Source organism: Phocoena phocoena, chromosome 6 (genome assembly GCF_963924675.1).
Source record: "Phocoena phocoena chromosome 6, mPhoPho1.1, whole genome shotgun sequence".
In the NCBI taxonomy this organism is placed as follows: Eukaryota; Metazoa; Chordata; class Mammalia; order Artiodactyla; family Phocoenidae; genus Phocoena; species Phocoena phocoena.
In genome coordinates, this window is record NC_089224.1 from 106,511,413 (window position 1) to 106,534,152 (window position 22,740).

At 47.6% G+C, this 22,740-nt stretch overlaps 1 protein-coding gene across 1 annotated transcript in view; it reads left to right on the plus strand.

Moving 5' to 3' along the window:
* MVB12B (multivesicular body subunit 12B) overlaps window positions 1-8,840 on the plus strand; it is a 177,044-nt gene extending 168,204 nt beyond the window's left edge. The window contains exon 10 of the mRNA XM_065879486.1: window positions 8,754-8,840. Coding sequence (XP_065735558.1) covers window positions 8,754-8,840 — 87 coding nt within the window. The remainder of the gene's footprint in view (window positions 1-8,753) is intronic.
* The last annotated feature ends 13,900 nt before the right edge of the window (window positions 8,841-22,740 follow it).

Below are 22,740 nucleotides of genomic sequence, written 5' to 3' on the forward strand. Positions count from 1 at the left end.
ACCCTCGGCCATTGGCAGAAATGCTCTTATGCTCTCTCCCCCAAGCTGCTTTCGTCCTGTGTTTCCCATTTGGGTTAAAGGCCCCGGTGTGCCCATGTCCATCCCCTGCCACTCTTGTAGGGCTCTCACCTGGCCCCAGCGCCCAGCACGGGGGCAGGGAATGTGACGGGTGCCGATGGAGCCGTGATGCGCCTGAGCAGCCACCAGGTGGCGGTATTGTCCCAAACTTTGCCCGAAGGCCTGGTCCGGGGCTGCACTGCTCCTCCATCCTCCTGGGAGCTGGAGTCCCCAGGCCATGGTCATTAGCAGGAAAGTGGGGCTACTTTGATGGAATCCCCCACGTAGCCAACAGATGTGCAGCGAGTGCTTGCCTGGTGCTGGGGCAGGCGGGCCCTTAACCTGCCGCACCTCATCCTGCCTTCACAGTAGGCCCCCGGAGTAGAGATCATCAAGCCACCTTTTTTATCGAGGTATAATTGACATATAACATTGTATTAGTTGCGGGTGTACAACATGTTTCAGTATTTGTGTATATTGCAAAGCGATCATCGTAATAAGTGGTTAATATCCCTCATCATACACAGTAACAATTTTTTGACTTCTGACGAGAACTTTTAAGATTTGGCAACTGTCAAAGATGCAGTACAGTATTAGTAACTGTAGTCACCAGGCTGTACATTCCCCCCGCATGGTGTAATTATCTCGTGACTAGAAGTTTGTGCCTTTTGACTCCCTTCACCCGTTTCGCGCACCCCACCCCACCGCTGCCTGTGGCAACCACCCATCTGCTCTTTGCACGGTGAGCTTGGTTTTGTGGTTGCTGTTGTTGCTGTGTCTTAGAGTCCGCATATAAGTGAGATCAGATGGTGTTTGTCTTTCTCTGTCTGACTTATTTCATTTAGCATAACGCCCTCAAGGTCCATCCGTGTTGTCACAAAGGCAAGATTTCATTATTTTATTTTTTATTTAAAAAGATTTTTTATTGAAGTATAGTTGATTTACAATGTTGTGTTTCAGGTGTACAGCAAAGTGATTCAGTTATGTATGTGTGTATATAGACACATACATATATTCTTTTTCAGATTCTTTCCTTTATAGGTTATTACAAAATATTGAGTATATTTCGCTGTGCTATACAGTAGGTCCTTGTTGGTTATCTATATTATATGTAGCAGTGTGTATATGTTAATCCCAAACTCCTAGTTTATCCCTCCCCCCGCTTTTCCTTTAGTAACCATAAATCTGTTTTCTATATGTCTGTGGGTCTATTTCTGTTTTGTATATAAGTTCATTTGTATCATTTTTTTTAGATTCCACATGTAAGCGATATCATATGATATTTGTCTTTCTCTGTCGGATTTACTTCACTTAGTATGATAATCTCTAGCTCCATCCATGTTGCTGCAAATAGCGTTATTTCACTCCTTTTTATGGCTGAGTAGTATTCTGCTGTGTGTGTACCACATTTTCTTTATTCATTTGTCTGTTGATGGATGTTTAAGTTGTTTCCATGTCTTTGCTATTGTAAATAGTGCTGCAGTGCACATTGGGGTTCATGTATCTTTTCGAATTATGGTTTTCTCCAGATACATGCCCAGGAGTGGGATTGCAGGATCATATGGTAGCTCTATTCTTAGTTTTTTAAGGAACCTCCGTACTGTTCTCCAGTACTGTTCTCTGGTTATACCAGTTTACATTCCCACCAACACTGTAGGAGGGTTCCTTTTTCTCCACACCCTCTCCAGCATTTATTATTCATAGACTTTTTCATGATGGCCATTCTGACCAGTGTGAGGTGATACCTCATTGTAGTTTAGATCCGCATTTCTATGTTAGCAATGTTGAGCATCTTTTCATGTGCCTTTTGGCCATCTGTTATGTCTTCTTTGGAGAAATGTCTATTTAGATCTTCTGCCCATTTTTTGATTGGGTTGTTTGGGCTTTTTTGATATTGAGCTGTATGAGCTGTTTGCATATTTTGGAGATTAATCCCTTGTCAGTCACATCATTTGCAAGTGTTTTCTCCCATTCTATAGGTTGTTTATAGTTTCCTTTGCTGTGCAAAAACTTTTAAGTTTAATGAGGTCCCAGTTATTTATTTTTGTTTTTATTTCCATTACTCTAGGAGATGGATCCAAAAAGATATTGCTACGATTTATGTCAAAGAGTGTTCTGCCTGTGTTTTCCTATAGGAGTTTTATAGTATCCGGTTTTACAGTTACGTCTTTAATCCACTTTGAGTTTATTTTTGTGTATGATGTTAGAGAATGTTCTAATTTCATTCTTTTACATGTAGCTGTCCAGTTTTCCCAGCACCACTTATTGAAGAGACTGTCTTTTCTCTATTGTATGTTCTTGCCTCCTTTGTTGTAGATTGATTGATTGACCGTAATTGCATGGGTTTATTTCTGGGCTTTCTATCATGTTCCATTGATCTATATATTCTTTTCTGTGCCGGTACCATACTGTTTTAATTACTGTAACTTTGTAGTATAGTCTGAAGTCAGGGAGCCTGATTCCTCCAGCTTCACTTTCCTTTCTCAAGATTGCTTTGGCTCTGCAGAGTCTTTTGTGTTTCCATACAAATTTTAAGGATTTTTCTTGTTCTGGTTCTGTGAAAATGCCGTTGGTAATTTGATAGGGATTACATTGAATCTGTAGATTGCCTAGGATAGTATAGTTATTTTGACAATATTGATTCTTCCAATTCAAGAACACAGTGTATCTTTCCATCTGTTTGTGTCATCTTCGATTTCTTTCATCAGCGTCTTATAGTTTTTGGAGTACAGATCTTTTGCCTCCTTAGGTAATTTTTTTAAACATCTTTATTGCAGTATAATTGCTTTACAATGGTATGTTAGTTTCTGCTTTATAACAAAGTGAATCAGTTATACATATACATATGTTCCCATATCTCTTCCCTCTTGAGTCTCCCTCCCTCCCACCCTCCCTATCCCACCCCTCTAGGTGGTCACAAAGAACCGAACTGATCTCCCTGTGCCATGCGGCTGCTTCCCACTAGCTATCTATTTTACGTTTGGTAGTGTATATATGTCCATGCCACTCTCTTTGTCACAGCTTACCCTTCCCCCTCCCCATATCCTCAAGTCCATTCTCTAGTAGGTCTGTGTCTTTATTCCCGTCTTACCCCTAGGTTCTTCATGACCTTTTTTTTTTTTCCTTAGATTCCATATATATGTGTTAGCATACAGTATTTGTTTTTCTCTTTCTGACTTCACTCTGTATGACAGACTCTAGGTCCAGCCACCTCACTACAAATAACTCAATTTCATTTCTTTTTATGGCTAAGTAATATTCCATTGTATATATGTGCCACATCTTCTTTATCCATTCATCCGATGATGGACAGTTAGGTTGCTTCCATGTCCTGGCTATTGTAAATAGAGCTGCAATGAACATTTTGGCACATGACTCTTTTTTTTTTTTTTTTTTTAATGACTCTTTTTTGAATTATGGTTTTCTCAAGGTATATGCCCAGTAGTGGGATTGCTGGGTCGTATGGTAGTTCTATTTGTAGTTTTTTAAGGAACCTCCATACTGTTTTCCATAGTGGCTGTATCAGTTTACATTCCCACCAGCAGTGCAAGAGGGTTCCCTTTTCTCCACACCCTCTCCAGCATTTATTGTTTCTAGATTTTTTTGATAATGGCCATTCTGACCGGTGTGAGATGATATCTCATTGTAATTTTGATTTGCATTTCTCTAATGATTAATGATGTTGAGCATCCTTTCATGTGTTTGTTGGCAATCTGTATACCTTCTTTGGAGAAACATCTATTTAGGTCTTCTGCCCATTTTTGGATTGGGTTGTTTGTTTTTTTTGTTATTGAGCTGCATGAGCTGCTTGTAAATTTTGGAGATTAATCCTTTGTCAGTTGCTTCATTTGCAAATATTTTCTCCCATTCTGAGGGTTGTCTTTTGGTCTTATTTATGGTTTCCTTTGCTGTGCAAAAGCTTTGAAGTTTCATTAGGTCCCATTTGTTTATTTTTGTTTTTATTTCCATTTCTCTAGGAGGTGGGTCAAAAAGGATCTTGCTGTGATTTATGTCATAGAGTGTTCTGCCTATGTTTTCCTCTAAGATTTTGATAGTGTCTGGCCTTAAATTTAGGTCTTTAATCCATTTTGAGTTTATTTTTATTTATTTTTTTTTTGAGTTTATTTTTATGTATGGTGTTAGGGAGTGTTTCATACTTTTACATGTACCTGTCCAGTTTTCCCAGCACCACTTACTGAAGAGGCTGTCTTTTCTCCACTGTATGTTCTTGCCTCCTTTATCAAAGATAAGGTGACCATATGTGCGTGGGTTTATCTCTGGGCTTTCTATCCTGTTCCATTGATCAATATTTCTGTTTTTGTGCCAGTACCATACTGTCTTGATTACTGTAGCTTTGTAGTATAGTCTGAAGTCAGGGAGCCTGATTCCTCCAGCTCCATTTTTCGTTCTCAAGATTGCTTTGGGGCTTCCCTGGTGGCGCAGTGGTTGGGAGTCTGCCTGCCGATGCAGGGGACACGGGTTTGTGCCCCAGTCAGGGAAGATCCCACATGCCACGGAGCGACTAGGCCCGTGAGCCATGGTTGCTGAGCCTGTGCGTCCGGAGCCTGTGCTCCGCAACGGGAGAGGCCACAACAGTGAGAGGCCCATGTACTGCAAAAATAAATAAATAAATAAAAGATTGCTTTGGCTATTTGGGATCTTTTGTGTTTCCATACAAATTGTGAATTTTTTTGTTCTGAATTTTTTTGTTCTAGTTCTGTGAAAAATGCCAGTGGTAGTTTGATAGGGATTGCATTGAATCTGTAGATTGCTTTGGGTAGTATAGTCATTTTCACAGTGTTGATTCTTCCAATCCAAGAACATGGTATATCTCTCCATCTGTTTGTATTATCTTTAATTTCTTTCATCAGTGTCTTATAATTTTCTGCATACAGGTCTTTTGTCTCCTTAGGTAGGTTTATTCCTAAATATTTTATTCTTTTTGTTGCAGTGGTAAATAGGAGTGTTTTCTTAATTTCACTTTCAGATTTTTCATCATTAGTGTATAAGAATGCCAGAGATTTCTGTGCATTAATCTTGTATCCTGCTACTTTACCAAATTCATTGATTAGCTCTAGTAGTTTTCTGGTAGCATCTTTAGGATTCTGTATGTATAGTATCATGTCATCTGCAAACAGTGACAGCTTCACTTCTTTTCCGATTTGGATTCCTTTTATTTCTTTCTTTTTCTTTTCTGATTGCTGTGGCTAGAACTTCCAAAACTATGTTGAATAAGAATGGTGAGAGTGGGCAACCTTGTCTTGTTCCTGATCTTAGTGGAAATGGTTTCAGTTTTTCACCATTGAGGACGATGTTGGCTGTGGGTTTGTCATATATGGCCTTTATTATGTCGAGGGAAGTTCCTTCTATGCCTACTTTCTGCAGGGTTTTTATCATAAATGGGTGTTGAATTTTGTCGAAAGCTTTCTGTGCACCTATTGAGATGATCATATGGTTTTTCTCCTTCAGTTTGTTAATATGGTGTATCATGTTGATTGATTTGCGTATATTGAAGAATCCTTGCATTCCTGGAGTAAACCCCACTTGATGATGGTGTATGATCCTTTTAATGTGCTCTTGGATTCTGTTTGCTAGTATGTTGTTGAGGATTTTTGCATCTATGTTCATCAGCAATATTGGCCTGTAGTTTTCTTTCTTTGTGACATCCTTGAATAAAAGTGATGAGGGTGAACATCCTTGTCTTGTTCCTGATCTTAGAGGAAACACGTTCAGCTCTTCACCATTGAGTATGATGTTAGCTGTGGGTTTGTCGTATAGGGCCTTCATTATGTTGAGATAGGTTACCTCTATGCCCACTTTCTGGAGAAGTTTTATCATAAACGGATGTTGAATTTTATCAAAAGTTTTTCGTGCATCTATTGAGATAATCATATGGTTTTTATCCTTCAATTTGTTAATGTGGTGTATCACATTGACTTACAGATGTTGAAAAATCCTTGCATCCCTGGGCTAAATCCCACTTGATCATGGTGTATGATCCAACGTGATTCAATGTATTGTTGGATTCAATTTGCTGGTATTTTGTTGAGGATTTTTGCGTCTGTGTTCATCAGTGATATTGTAATTTTCTTTTTTTGTGGTATCTTTCTTTGTCTGGTTTTGATATCAGGATGATGGTGGCATCATAGAATGAGTTCGGAAGTCTTCCTTGCTCTGCAATTTTTTTGGAATAGTTTAGTTTGAGAAGGACAGGTGTCAGCTCTTCTCTAAATGTTTGATAGAATTCGCCTGTGAAGCCATCTGGTCCTGAACTTTTGTTTGTTGGGAGTTTTTTAATCACAGATTAAATTTCAGTACTTGTAAATTGGTCTGTTCATATTTTCTGTTTCTTCCTGGATCAGTCTTGAGAAATTGTACCTTTCTAAGAATTTGTCCATTTTTTCCAGATTGCCCATTTTATTGGCATATCGTTGCTTGTAGTAGTCTCTTATGGTCCTTTGTATTTCTGTGTCAGTTGTAACTTCTCTTTTTTCATTTCTGATTTTGTTGATGTGGGCCCTCTCCCTTTTTTGCTTGATGAGTCTGGCTAAAGGTTTATCAATTTTGCTTCTTTTTTCAAAGAACCAGCTTTCAGTTTCACTGAAGATTTCATTTTTTTTTTTATCGCTGAGGAATATTCTACTGTATATGTACCACATTTTCTTTATCCATTCATCCATTGATAGACACTTAGGTTGGTCCATATCTTGACTATTGTAAGTAATGCTGCTGTGAACACGGGGGTACGTAGAACCTTTTGAATTAGTGTTTTCTTTTCTTGAGGTAAATTCCCAGAAGTGAATCATGTGACAGTGCTATTTTAGTTGTTTAAGGAACCTCCATACTGTTCTCCTTAGTGACTGTACCAATTTACACTCCCACCAACAGTGTACGAGGGTTCCCTTTGCTCCACATCCTCGCCAACCTTTATTTCTTGATGTGACCCCTCTTTAAAGATGAGTTCACTGAGGTTCAGAGGAGGAAAGACCTGCCTGAGGTCACCCTGCAACGTCAAGTCCTGCCCTCCCCGCCCCTTCTGTTTGTAGGGACCACAGTCCTGTCACCAGTGTCACCTGGTCCCTGTGGCTGCTCAGGGCTGCTCACCTCTGCTGCTTACACGGGACAGCCAGGGCCAGCCCAGCCCTCGCCCCCACACCCAGCGCCAGCCTGGATCTGTGTCGGTCCTGGGTCGGCCTCCGGGACCACTGGCAGGGTGGCTGAGGACGCAGTGCTGCAGTGGTAGTCTGCTGGCTGCCTCGGTCTCCCCACCATTTCCCCTTGGGAGGAGTAAAACCCTCCAGAAGCTTCTGCTTCCCCTCATTTCTAGAACGATCCCTAAAGCCCCTCAGCCCGTAGCTGTGCTCCTTGCTCTGCATGGCCCTCAGAAGTGCCTCCTTGCCACAGGCAGCTCACTTTGGGGGTCGGGAGGGCATTTGGAGCCCACGGCTGCGGCTGGGGTCTGCACCCTACTGGGTGGGCACCCAGCGGTCACCCTCGTACTGGGATGGTTCCACGTCACCTTCCTGGCAGCCCCCCCCCCCCCCCGGTGTCTCCGAGGCAACAACTTCAGGTAGTGGCTGAGTTCAACCAGGCAGCTCAACTTTGCGTTACGTAGGGAAGCCCGTTTTATGGCAATTCTACCGCTAAAAAGTTTTAAAATATTATTTTAAATGTTTAACAACCACTGACCTAATCTAAGCAACTCATTTCTAAGACCCATGGACCCACGTGGCTGCCCTGCGTGGTGTCCAGGCCATTCGCACGGCCTCGCTCCCCAGCCCCGCAGCCTCGGGCCTGGCCCTTACTGCCCGGCGGGCACTCCTCACCTGTGCCCCCTCTTCTTCCTGGCATGCCCTGCCCAACGTTTGGATGTTGAAATCCTGCCTGGCCGTCAAGGTGAACCACAGGTGTCCCCACCCCTTCTGTAAATCTCCGCCAGACTCGGAAGCTACCGTCTGTCATTTCCGTGAGCCAGGGTCAGGTAGGCAGGCTTGGGTCTCAGGCCCGAGGGTTGGGCTCAGGTTCGGGCCGGCAGCAGGGCGGGCCGGGCGCAGGTATACTCCGCCGGCACCCGCCCTGGCCAGGCTCACGGAGCCCCAGGTCCATCACGTGCGAGAAAGTGCCTGGGAGCTCAGTGCGGAGCGCGCTTCGGGGTGTGGGGTGGCGCCCCTTCCCTGCGTCCCATGTCAGCCGGTGTTTGTCTTCAGGTCAGGAAGCAGTGAGCAGAGCAGCAAGTCCAGGGGTCCCCCAAGCCTGGTGGCTGCGGCTAGCCCAGGTCTGGGATGGAGCCCCAGCTCTGTCCCTTCCCGTCCGTGGGACTCCTCCAGCAGCAGGAGCGTGGGGACCATCCGCCGGGGGGCAGCAGGGCGAACGCGGGCAGCTGTGCGCGTCTGCTGCAGGCACCGCGGCTTTGGGCGCTGCTGGAGCCGAGAGCTCACCTTTCAGGGGGCGGGCAGGGCCCGGGAGGCACCAAGTGTCACCAATTAGACAGCCGCCTGCAGCACCAAAGGCGTCTCCCCCCCGCCCCGCACGTGCACAGCTCAAGCCTGCGGTACGTGTGCACGTGCAGAGGGCCGCCCTTCCCGTGTCCTCAAGGCCTGCGCCTGCCTGTCCGAGGCCATGGGGTGGGGGGTGGGGGGGTCCTTCTCTGGTGTCCTCTAGCCCTGACTGTGCTGCTCTGCCACCTCCCCCTGCAGTACGAGTACAGCTTCCGCACGGAGCAAAGCGCCGCCGCCCGGCTCCCGCCCAGCCCCACCCGGTGCCAGCAGATCCCCCAGTCCTGAGGGGCCGCCTGCGGGGAGAAGATGCATTGCCCAGACTACTGAGCGCCCCCTCGCCCGGTCCCTCCCACCGCCCATCCACACTGCCCCGCTTGGCGCTTCTGGGAGACTCTGGGCAGCTGAGCTGTTACCTCCTCGGTCATCAGCTTGCCTGACGTGACACCCGCTTCCCTGGGGATGCTGTTCATAATCTCGACTAACCTGTGTGTGCTGTAGTGACCAGTGGCTCCTACCATGTCTGTGTGATGACCAGTTGTCCTGCGAACAACCCTACCCACCACGGGAGTCACCCCGAGGGCCCTGGACAGTTGTTCTGGCCGTCCAGTGACGCCACCGGCTCCCCGCTCTCCGGACTGTCACCACCACTAAGCCATTGCTTCCTCCCAGAAGACACTGAGGGGCTGGCGGCTTCGCACAGGGCCCTCCAGGGCTGACGGATCACCCCAGACCCACGGAACACATCGCTTACGCCAACGGCATCAAGTGTCCGAGAATTTCACAGGGACCCTAAGGAAACATGGGAGGAGGCTGCCAGTGGGTCCCCAAGTGGACAACCTCGGACTCGCCCCTCAGTTCACACACTGGATGCCCTGAGGTCGGGGGACAGCCATCCCCCAGCCACCGGCCCAGAGAGGACTTGCCTTCCCGGCGAGACGGCCGTGTGGCCAGGTGCTTGCCTGGACGTGAGCTTTGCTGCCAGGACGCTGGGCTCACTCACCTCACACCCTCATCCCCACAAAGGGCTCATCTCTCTCTGCAGTGCCCACGTGCCAACGACAGCTCCAACTGCCCGGCCCGGTGCTCTGACCGTGACCAGGCCGTGGGTGAAGAGGCTCTGTGAGCCCGTGCCCAGGGACGTGGACACGCGGTCACCCAGCTTCTCAGAGCCAGGCTGTGTCTTAGTGGCCTCTGCTAACAGGAACAGTTGTTTTGAAAAGTCCGTCTGACCCAGGTCACCAAACTGGGGCCAGAACTGACATCTCTGCCACGAGTGGCCAGTGGCCATGCTGGCGTTCCCCACAGTGCCGGCTGGGACTGGGTGCCAGTCCCATGGGTGCCATGGGAACGGGGCCGCTGTCCTCCCTGGAGGCTTGGTCCTCACCCTGTGGCTGCCTTGTCTGGCCGTTGGAATTTGTCCTAACTCCCCAGAACTTGGTATCTCACATCTTGGGGGTCACCAGATGGTTGGCGCTTTGGACGTGAGGTTCGATGTGTGTCTGGTCGCTGGCATAGGAAGGCAGCCTAGGAGAACCACTGCCCAGCCAGGGACAGCCCCTCCTCCCTGCAGTTCCTAGGGTGGCACAGGGCTGGCTGGGGCGCAGCAGGAACTGGCCAGCAGTTAGGAGCTGCCGCCTCTGGCTGAGGAGTGAGGCCGGGGCAGAACATCCCTCACAGACCTGCGTCAGCCCCACCGTCCCCATCCCCCTCCACTCTTCCCCCACGGCTGCCCCTTGGTCTTCATTTCGATACCTCCTGATTTCTGGGCGTTAGAGATGTGCTCACCTCTCCCCACTGTCCCCGAGACCTGAGGACATCCCCAGTGGGGCTGGCCTTCCCGCTTGGCCAGGTGGCAGGAAAAGGCAGTTAGCTGGTGGAACCCGCCAGGGCCCGGGAGGCACGGGATGGAAAGTCCCCGTGAGGACCCTTTGGGATCGGTGCTTACCCAGGACAGAGCCGATGAACCAGTCTCAAATGTACCCACTGAAATGAGCGGGCTGTTTCTGGGGAATTGGGGGAGCCCTGTGGGGCCCGGAGAACCTGTGTCTGCTGCTGCCGTTTGGACGGGTGGGGCTGGTCCAAAACGGGCAGAGGGGTGACGTCTCCGCTCACCTCTGTCCAGCTGTGTTGGCTCTTGGGCTCTGTCCTTGCATCTCTCCTCACACCCCAGCTGTGGGTTCATCTCCAACAGGTTAACACCCCACGGCCGTTCTCCCTTGACTGAGAACCAAGCACTTTGGCGGCTCCGATGGGCCCTAGGAGGTCCAGAGACAGCCCCGTGAGACCCCTTGTCAGGGAGCAAGAGAGCAGTGAGGGTGTGTCTGGGGAGAGGAGCCGCCAGCCCCCGCCAGCCCCCCGCCAGCCCCGGGCCAGCCTGCAGTTCTGGGACAGGCAGGCAAGGCAGGGCTGCAGGGCCGCCGGGAAGAAGGCAAACCTCTGTGGACTCAGGCGAGCTGGAGAGGCCTCCACAACGTTCCAGACTTGGTCTGGGTCTAACAGCGACTGTGAACGTCGCCATGACGGCAGCTTAAGACAATGAAGCAGTGACAGTGTTAAGAAGTCGGCATCCGTGATGGATTTTAGGCTGCTCCAAACTCTGCACCTTTCCTTCTGAGGTGGGTGCCCACGTGCCCCGCCTGCCCCGTGTGGAAGAGGAGCTCGCTCACCTCGGGACCGAGCCACCTCTCTTTCTTTCTGGGACGGTGCTTTTCTTCACAAACCCTCTGTTCACGTGGGGAGGGAAGGCAGGGGTTCTCTCGGAGACGTGAAGGGCAGCAGCCTCCATCCTTCCCGGAAGGACTGACCAGAGCACAACATCCCCTGCTGCCTTCTCTTTCCCCCTGAACGTTCCGAGTCTCTCCCCAAAGGCCTTGGAAACAGCACAGCGGTGATAAGGAGCAAGCAGTTGACTCCAAGTTCACTTGCAAATTTATAACAAGGCTTTTTCCACCCAAGTCCGGGAACTGGTACCAGCCACAGCCTCCACTTGGAGGGATGAGCACCCTGGTGGCGGGGAGAAATAGCGGGTTAGGCCCCCGCCCTAGCTCCCCAGAGGGCCACCCTGCTGGGAGGCTCTGACGGCCACCACCTGCCCCCGTGTCCTTCAGAAGGCGGCGGGGGGCGAGGAGGACCAACACGTACAAAGCACCTACTCCTTGCCAGGCGCTAGGCTGGCACTTGAAGCACATTTTCTCCTGTCACCACCCCTCCCCCCCAAAAAAACAAATACTCCGAAGCGTATGCTGTTTGCTCCCGGTTCCAGACGAAGAAGCTGAGACATGTCCACAGGCACAAAGCTGGTGAGTGGCAGAGGCGGGATCTGGCCCCAGAACCCCCAGTGCCAGCTGTCCCATCACGAGCACCTGCCTCCAGTCCAGTGATGGGTTCCCAGCTGTCACTGGCCCTGCTGGTGTGACAGTGTCTCGCCGAGTACGGGGCGAGAGCTGGGTGCAGTCCCGGGGCTGCGGGCTGCCCGTCACCGTTTACAGGGGTCCCAGCCCACAGCTCCCCTGAGAGCTGGCGCGCCCAAGGGTGAGGCACAGAGAGGCCTTGACGGCAGCCCCGTGCCTGCCGGGCGCACAAAAGCCGAGCTCACCTCCCCAGGGCCTGCAGGGGCCGGGTGCCCACTCTCACCACGCCCCCGGGGTGGCCAGCTTTCTTCACCTGTTGCGACCGTGCTGGTGGGCCTGTCACCACCAGGAGACAGGCCTCAGGCAGGTGGCTATGTCACTAGCTTAGGGACAACGTCCTACCGCGTGTATTTATTTGAGGTGACTCCAGTACTTGGCAAAGGGGAGTTTCACTGTGTGATTGTCTTCTTAATATAATTTGTTAAATAAACGTTTGTTTTAACCTTTCCCCAGCTCGCTGCTGTCTCTGAGGCACCGAGATCGGCTTCCCTCGGGGGATGCCCTGGGCTCCAGCTCTCTCCAGCTCATCCCAGCTGCTGGCTGGGTTGGCCAGCACCCTGGCCTTCCAGCCTTCTAGAAAGAGCTGGTGGGTTTCTTTGCCCCCGTTTAGCTTAGATGACCTGGTGACAAGCCAGAAGGATCCAAGAGGAGCGAAGAAAGCCCTGCCATTCTCTGGCAACAGCTCTCTGGAATGCTTCTGGAGGGAGAAAACACCAGTTTCCATAAAAGCATGTGAAACGCGTGCATTTTAATGGGTCGCCAGCAAGGAACGCAAAGGGGCGCTTCTATCTCTGGCTCGCCCCGAGCCTTGTCTGTGCCGAGCCGGGGCCATCCGGCTGCCGGGAGTGGGGGGACATGCAACCACGTCCAGCACCGGTGGTTTTGTCCTGTCTCCACTGCTCACCTGCTGGCAATATGCCACCCCAAATGCCAGGGAGGGGCTGCCAGCCCTGGACGCACACAGGCTCCTTGTGAGCACACGACTGGTGAGGTTTCACCACCATAGCTCTTTACCTTCTTCATCAGTGGCTTTGCAGTTTGGGGCTGGACACCCTGTTCATGCCAGACTAAGGCGAGAATCGGGTGACGCTTAGCTCTCATCTCACTAGGACCATGGAAGTCCCCAAAAGGGTACTGGCACCTCCAGCCCAGGCCCCCACCTCTGGCATCCCTCAGGTCTTTTTCCCACAATGGGAGACGGAGAACAGCCCAGAGAATTCCACGAGAAACCCACGAAGAACACTCAACATGGAGTTTGAAGAGTCCCTCCTGGTGCCAGGTCACCAAGGACATACATGTAGTAGCCTTTGACATCCAAGACACAGAATCTGCACTACTCGTGGGTCGCCGGGGGGAAGTACCTCACACATGGGCCTTTGGGCAGCAAGAAATTGAAGTCCACACTCCACAGCCTGGGCCAGGGTGGGCTTAGTGGCCAGACCCAAAGGACACTCGGACCACAAAGCAGGACACAGCCTAACCTCAAAGGGGCCAGAGCAGGCAACACCTGTTTCTCCTCTGTCTCACCCACACTGCCTCGTCTGTCTCTGTCTGGGCATCTTTTCTTGCTTCTCGTTCTCTCACACCCTGGCCCTCCCTCTCCCGTGCTCTGTGCACCAGCATATGTGGCACATACATGCTCACATGGCCACCCAAGTTCGCACATTCTCAGTTCACAAGACCCAGAGGCAAGAGTCCCAGGACAGACTCTGATTGGCTGGGTCAGGTGACCCCCTCTTCTGCCCCTAGCAGCTCTGGCCCTGATGGGAGGGAGAGTGTGTGATCACAAGGCATCTGGAGCAGGTGTAGGTTTAGACCCTCTAGAGGCATCTGCTACACAGCGGGGCGAGGCTGTAGGCAGAGGGGTGGGACACCTCCCTGGAGAGATGGAGGAGCCCTCCACCACTCTGTGACGAGGGGGTAGGACGGTGAGGTGGGTCGAGCACCATTCATCCATCCACACATCCACCCAACCGTCCAAGCCGTGTTGTATGAGCACCTTCCACATTCAGGCCCCGAGCCGGGCACTGGGGACTCAGCAATGACTGACACCACTGACGTCCCTGTCCTCGTGAAGCCGATGGTCTAGCCCATCCCACTTCACCCCCAACACACACACCCCAGCCATGTCTCTCCTACTCCCCCTACTTCTGCCTGCTATTTCCCACCATAACTGGCTCATCCCTAAAACTCTAGAGGCTCCCTGAGCCCCACCCTCACCTTTCTCCCCCTCTGCATCCTCCTGGCAGCTGGGAGCAGCTGTGTCTTTAAGTACCCTTAGCTCTATCGCGGCCAGTCTCCTTGAGGTCCAGCCACATAGTCCCAGCAGCCACCTGGAGGTCTCCACTTGGATGTTTCGCCTTGACCTCAGCACATCCCGAGCTGAATGTACCATCTTCCCCCAGGCCCCACATTGTTCCCCTTCTCCTAACTTCCCCGTCCCTGGAGCAGCTCCACCATCTCTCACGAGAGTCACCCCCACCCCCACCTGGAGCCATCTATGATCACCCTTTTTCCAGCTGGCCAGTTCTCTCATCTAAACTTGCTTTCAAACTCAGCCACTATTTTTCTTGCTACTCCTTTTTAAGTTCTGGCCTCGACACTGTTCCCTGGATGACAGCATCGGCCCCTTAACCATTCCCCTGCCGCCCGTGTCCTCCCCTCTCATCCATCTTCCTCATGGCCAGGATCCAATAGGACTGCTCCACTGACAGTACTTCACCCCTCACCCTAAGAATGAAATCTGAGCCCCCCAGGTTTCCGTCCACCACTGTCCTAGGTCTGACCCCCACCTCCCATCCCAGCCTCACCTGCCACTAATCTCCCTGCCGAATTATTAGTGCTTCCTCAAACCCTAAGCTCTGCTTCCTTGCATTTACGTATGCTATTCCCTCTGCCTAGAATACTTTTCCCTCATTTTTTCTGCCTGGTAAACTCCTGTTCATCCTTCAAGACTTGCTCATGTATCTTCTCTGGGATGTCCTTCTTGACCCCTTCAGGCCACTGTACACCTTGCATTTTAAAGCCATTGATCCATTGGTGGTATTGGAGCCATCTGATCCTCTCATTATGTTACCTGCTCCTGGAAGAAGGGGTATATGTCTCATTTATTACACAGTCCTCCCCAGCCACACATATACTCAAACTGAGCACCCAATACAAACCTAGAGAAAAAGCAGGCATGAGCAAACGCTCTTCGAGTGAGTCTCTTGAAGTGGGTGGGCTGGACTCAATTGCTGAGGAGCCTAAGAAGAATGGGCCCCAGTGGCACTTGCTATGAGGCTTGGGACCACCCCAGGGATCGTGATGACAAGCACTGGGCCTCCATGGACAAGTCTGCGCTGGCTTCAAAGACACCAGAGACAAGAGTGAGAGCTGGGCCCTTATCTGGCTCCTTTTTGAAGCCGCGGTGCCCAACACGATCCATGATGGCGGTGGGGTGGGGGCAGGAAGGTGGACTGAGCCCAACTCAGGGAGATGCCAGAGAAAGAGACAGGAAGATTGGTGGACCACAGGACCCAACACTAAAGCTAGAAGGGGCTCGGTGAACAGCAACAGGCCAGAGGGAAAGGCAGCCAGTGCTACAGATGAGAGATTGCGTGGGGGAGCGGCTTTCTGGCTTTGCTCATTCATCTGCCTCTCCCCCCCACACACACACATTGCTCTGCATGGGTCATTTTCATCCTTTCACCACCAAAACAACAGCTGGGCTGGACCCCTCCCTTCTCCCCACATCTTGGGCCAAGTAAGTGCAACCAAAGACACAGGTCTCGGGAAAGGTGGTTCTGCGGCAGAGGTCTTGGACACTTCCCTGAAGGTCTGAATTTCCTGATTGGGGAGGACACACGGGCAGAAGTTGGCACAGATTGGAACATCCAAGGTGCATCAATTCCTCTATAACCCTCCTTGTCCTTCTCTGGAGGGAGCGCAAGGGTTTGCAACATTGACTGCACGTTAGAATCACCTGGAGAGTTTTTAAAACTTCCTGTGCCCAGATCACAGAAAGCAGAATCTCTGGAGGAGGGACCCAGGAGCCAGTTGTTTGTCAAGCTCCCCAGTGATGTTAGTTGCAGTTGAGGTTAAGAACCAGCTTCCTTGCCACTCTGCTCAGCTCCACTTCCAGCCAATGGAGCTGAGAGGTCCAGGGAACAGTGAGTTCGCACGGCAAGAACAGACACCAGAAGAGCTGGTCCACCAAAAGGAAGACGAGAATCTAACCCACCAATACCAGAAGAAGCACTAACAGACCAGACAGAACATGAGCTTAATATAAACAAAAAGTAGCCCTTAAGAGAGATGGGAGGACACTGAAACAGGCAGGAGCAAGTTTCAAGTAAGAGCCTAAAAGTTCTGAAATACTGACCAAAGAGGAAAAGAAACAGATAAATCAGCAACTGCACTTGAAGATTTTAATACAGAAACTGTAGCCAAATTGATAAAATGTGAGAAAATATACAAGGCCAGCATTACCCTGATACCAAAACCAGACAAAGACACCACAAGAAAACAAAATGACAGCCAAAAGCCTGATGAACATAGATGCAAACATACTCAACAAAATATTAGCAAACCAAATTCAACAATACATTAAATGGATCATACCCCATGATCGAGTGGGATTTATTCCAGGGAAACAAGAATGGTTCCACATTCACAAATCAGTCAATGTGATACACCACATTAACAACATGGATAAAAAAATCTTATGATCATCTCAATACATGCAGAAAAAACATCTGACAAAATTCACCATCCATTGATGATTTTTTAAAAATCGCAGCAAAGGGGTTTAGAGGGTTTATTCCTCAACATAATAATAAAAAAATAAATATGACAAACCCACAGCTAACATCATATACTCAACAATGAAAAGCTGAAAGCTGTTCCTCTCAAATCAGGAACAAAACAAGGATGCCCACTCTCACCACTTTTATTCAACATAGTATTAGAAGTCCTAGCCAGAGCAATTAGGCAAGAATTTTAAAAGGCATCCAAAATTGGAAAGGAAGAAGGAAAACTGTCACTATTTTCAGATGACGTAATATTATATAGAGAAAACCCTAAAAACTCCACCAAAAACTGTTAGAACTAATAAATGAATGTATTAAAGTTGTAGTATACAAAAATCAATATACAAAAATCAGTTGCATTTCAATACACTAGTAATGAACTATCAAAAAGGGAAATTAAGGGCTTCCCTGGTGGCACAGTGGTTGAGAGTCCGCCTGCCGTTGCAGGGGACGCGGGTTCATGCCCCGGTCCGGGAGGATCCCACATGCCGCGGAGCAGCTGGGCCCGTGAGCCATGGCTGCTGAGCCTGCGCGTCCGGAGCCTGTGCTCCGCGACGGGAGAGGCCACAACAGTGATAGGCCCACGTACCGCAAAAAAAAAAAAAAGGGAAATTAAGAAAACAATACAGTTTATAATTGCATCAAAGAGAATAAAATACCTAGCAATAAATTTTAACCAAGGAGGTGAAAGGACTGTATATTGAAAACTATAAGATACTGATGAAAGAAATCAAAGAAGACACAGATAAATGGAAAGATATCCCATGCTCATGGATTGGAAGAATTAATATTGTTAAAATGCTCATACTATCCAAAGCAATCTAAGGATTCAGTGCAACCCCTATCAAAATTCCAAGGTCATTTTCACAGAAAGAGAACAAACCTAAAATTTGTGTGGAACCACAAAAAAAAAAAATAGCCAAAGCAATCTTGAGAAAAAAGAACAAAACTGGAGGCATCATGCTCCCTGGTGTCAAACTTAATTACAAAGATTTAGTATCCAAACCAGTACGATACTGGCATAAAAACAGACACATAGATCAATGGAACAAAATAGAGAGCCCAGAAATAAACCCACACATATATGGTTGATTAATTTGCAACAAAAGAGCCAAGAATTTATAATGGGTAAAGGACAGTCTCTTCCATAAATGGTGTTGGGAAAACTGGACAGCCACTAGCAAAAGAATGAAACTAGACCACTATCTTACACCATACACAAAAATAAAATGCATTAAAGGCTTAAATGTAAGACCTTAAACCATAAGACTGCTAGAAGAAAACATAAGCCATAAGCTCCTTGACATAGGACTTGGTGCTGATTTTTTGGATTTGAGATCAAAAGAAAGGTAGCAAAACCAAAAATAAGTGTGACTACATAAAACAAAAAAGCTGCGCGGCAAAGGAAACCATCAACAAAATGAAAGGCAACATACTGAATAGGAGAAAATATTTACAAATCGTATGTCTGACAAGGGATTAATATCCAAAATATATAAAGAACTCATACAACTCATTAGCAGAAAACCAAACTGTCCAATTAAAAAATAGAAGATCTGAACAGACATTTTTCCAAAGAAGGTATACAGATGGCCAACAGGCACTTGAAAAGATATCCAACATCACTACTCATCAGGGAAATGCAGATCAAAACCACAGTGAGATATCACCTCACACTTGTTAGGATGGCTGTTATCAAAAAGACAGAAATAACAAGTTAAGTGTTGGCAAGGATGTGGAGAAAAGTAAGCCCTTGCGCCCTTTGGTACAAATGTCACTTGGTGAAGCCACTATGGAAAACAACATGGAGGTTCCTCAAAACATTGAAAATAGAACTACCATATGATCTAGCAATTCCACTTCTGGGTATTACCTGAAGAAAACAAAAGCATTAATTCAAAAAGATCTATGCACCCCTATGTTCGTTGCAGCATTATTTACAATAGCCAAGATATGGAAACAACGTAAGTGTGCATCAGTGGATGAATGGATAAAGAAAATGTGGTGTATTTATACAAGGGAATACTACTTAGCCATAAAAAAGAATGAAATCTTGCTGTTTGCAACAACATGGATGGACCTTGAGGGCAATGTGCTAAATAAGTCAGACAAATACTGTATGATCTCACTTACATGTGGAATCTAAAACATAACAATAAGGACCTGAATCAAGATGATGAAGTGGAGGACCCAGAACTCACTTCCTCCCACGTACACGTCAAAAATACATCTACAGGACCTAGAGTCTGTCATACAGAGTCAAGTAAGTCAGAAAGAGAAAAACAAATACCATACGCTAACATATATATATGGAATCTAAAAAAAAAAAAAACGGTTCTGATGAACCTAGGGGCAGGACAGGAATAAAGATACAGACGTAGAGAATGGACTTGAGGACATGGGGAGGGGGAAGGGTAAGCTGGGACGAAGTGAGAGAGTGGCATGGACATATATACACTACCAAATGTAAAACAGATAGCTAGTGGGAAGCAGCCGCATGGCACAGGGAGATCAGCTCGGTGCTTTGCGACCACCTAGAAGGGTAGGATAAGGAGGATGGGAGGGAGACGCAAGAGGGAGGGAATATGGGGATATACGTAGGCATATAGCTGATTCACTTTGTTATACAGCAGAAACGAACACAACACTGTAAAGCAGTTATACTCCAATAAAGATGTTAAAAAAAAATCCATCTACATGTGGAACAATTCTTACTGAAAACTAACTGGAGACTAGCAGAAAGGCTCCCGCACTAACAAAGCTGTAAGATACAAGCAGAATCAGGTAGGAGGGGGAAAGAAGCAATAAGGTCAGGACCTGTGTCCCCAGGAAGGGACTCAGAGGAAAAGGGAGATTAGATGGGTGGAGACCCTCCCTGGGGGTGAGCCACATATTGGGCATTCCAGCCCTGGGGTCCAATAAAGGGAAGATGAGCCCCTTGGCTGGTTGGAGGGCCAGTGGGACTAACAGGAGAGCTGTGGGAAGCCTGGACTCTGCTCGTGAGGAGTGCACAAATGCTCGCTTGCCCCCAAAGCAGGGCAGAAAGGGCAACTGGAAACAGCCATCTGGCTGGATTGTTTCCCGCTACCACCCCAGTGTGCACCCGCGCCTGAGCCAAGCAAACGCTCCGGCACCCTTTGCCTCACGTTGCAGCTCCACACTGGGGCAAGGGCTGCCACAACCAAGGAAAAAAGCTCGGGCCATGAGACGAGGTGTCAGCTCGAATGCTAAGTGATGACTTAGTGGGGAGGGAGCAGCCATTACTGACGATTGCACAGGGAGGCCGTCAGAGGCACTCCAGGTCTCTGACGGCAGCCAGACCACCACACGCCCTGCCCTGACCCTCACCAAATGCCCACACTGGCCCCTCTTACTCCAGCACTGCTCCCCTCTGGAACTGAGCGTGCTGGGCCTGTGAGGGGGAAGAACACGCACTTAAAGGGAACTGAGCCAGGTCAGAGCCAACCCTCAGGGCTTCTGCTCCAGCAACTTGGGACCTGACCCCACCCCCAACAGGGTGGTGACATCCACTGAGTAGAGGGAAAGCTCCACCTCACACCTGGCTCCAACCCTATCCCCTCTTTCTCCAGCCCCAGCTCCTACCAAGGAGATAGCTGCCAGAACACCCTGAGGAAAGACGTGACTTACGTTCGTGTCAAATCCAGCTCTCCCACCAAAGCCACTGGGCACATGCAGACGGTATAGGGAAACTACCACATAAGGACACCCCTTCAAGACCACCATAAGTAACTGTTTGACCTAATTCCATAGAGACAGAGAAAGATAGGCAAATGAAAAGACAGAGGAATTTGTTTCAATTGAAAGAGCAAGAGAAAGCCCCTGAGAAAACAACAAATGAAACAGAAATAAACAATTTCTTAGATAAAGAATTCAAAGCAGTAGAATAAGATTGCTAACTGAATTAGGGAAAAGAATAAATGAACACAGTGAGAAGTTTAACAAGGAACTAGAAAATATAAAAAGGCACCAGTCAGAACTGAAGAATACAATAATTGAAATGAAAAACACTCTGGAAGGAATGAACAGCAGACTGGGTGATACAGAAGAAAGCATAAGTGATCTAGAAGATAGAATAATGGAAATTACCCAATCAGACAGCAAAAAGAAAAACAAATTTTAAAAATGTTTAAAACAACAGTTTAAGGAATCCTTGGAATAAGATCAAGTGTACCAACATTCACATTATAGGGCTCCCACAAGAAGAGAGAAAAGCGGGGGCGAGAGTCAAAAATGTATTTAATGAAATTATGGCCGAAAAATTCCCAAGCCTGAAGAAGGAAACATATCCAGGTACAGGTAGCACATATGGTCCCAAACAAGATGAACCCAAACAGACCCACACCAAGGCATAATTAAAATAACAAAAGATAAAGAGAGGATTCTAGAGGCAGCAAGAGAAAAACAAAGAGTCCATTACAAGGGAACCTCCATAAAGCTATCAGCTGATTTCTCTGCAGAAACTTTGCAGGCCAGAAGGGAATGGCATGATATATTTAAACTGCTGAAAGGGCAAAACCTGCAACCTAGGATACTCTACCAAGCAAGATTATCACTTAGAATTGAAGGAGAGATAAAGAACTTCTCAGATAAACAAAAACTAAGAGTTCATCAATACTAAACTGACCCAAAAAGAAATGCTAAAAGGACTTTTCGAAGGGAAGAAGAAAAGGCTATAACAAGAAGTATCTATAGAAAAGGAAAAATCCCATTAATAAAAGCAAACATAAAGGCTGAAGATCAACCACTTAAATAAGCTAGTATGAAGATTAAAAGACAAAATTGTAAAAATCAACTATAACTAAAATAATCAGTAAAGGGATAAACATGAAGATGTAAAATATGACACCAAAAATGCAAAGTGAGGGGGAAGGGAGTAAAAAATGTAGGTCTTTTAGAATGTGTTTGCACTTAAAGGACTACCTAGTTAAAGCAAATAGATATCTAAATTAGGATATTGGGATTAACACATATGCACTACTATATATAAAATAGATAACGAGGGCTTCCCTGGTGGCGCAGTGGTTGAGAATCTGCCTGCCAATGCAGGGGGCACAGGTTCGAGCCCCGGTCTGGGAAGATCCCACATACCGCGGAGCAACTAAGCCCGCGCACCACAGCTACTGAGCCTGCGCGGCTGGAGCCTGTGCTCCGCAAGAAGAGAGGGCCGTGACAGTGAGAGGCCCGCGCACCGTGATGAAGAGTGGCCCCCGCTCACCACAACTAGAGAAAGCCCTCGCACAGAAACGAAGACCCAACACAGCCAAAAATAAATAAATTCATTTAAAAATACATATATATCTTTTTTTTAAAAAAATAGATAACTAACAAGGACCTACTGTATAGCACAGGGAACTCTATTCAATATTTTGTAATGAACTATATGGGAAAAGAATCTTGAAAAGAATGGAGATATATATATATATATACATCTGATTTACTTTTCTGTACACCTGAAACTAACACATTGTAAATCAACTATACTCCAATAAAAAATAAAACAGATATAGTTTTAGATCAACATATACGAACCCCCATGGTAACCAAAAATCAAAAACCTATATTAAATACACAAAAACAAGAGACAACACAAGCATACCACTAAAGAAAATCATTAAACTACATGGGAAGAAATAAAAGAAGAAGAAAACAGGGAAGACCTACAAAAACAACCAGAAAACAAGTAATAAAATGTAAGTAAGTACACACCTAAAAATAATTACTTTAAATGTCAGTGGACTAAATGCTCCAATCAAAAGACGTAGGGTGGCTGATTGAATAGAAAAAAAGCAAGACCCATCTATATGCTGCTTACAAGAGACTCACCTTAGAACTAAAGACACACAGAGACTGAGAGTGTGGGGGTGGTAAAAGATATTTCATGCAAACAGAAACAACAAGAAAGCTGGGGTACCAATACTCATACCAGAAAAAATAAAGTCCAAATCAAAAGACAAAGAAAGGCAT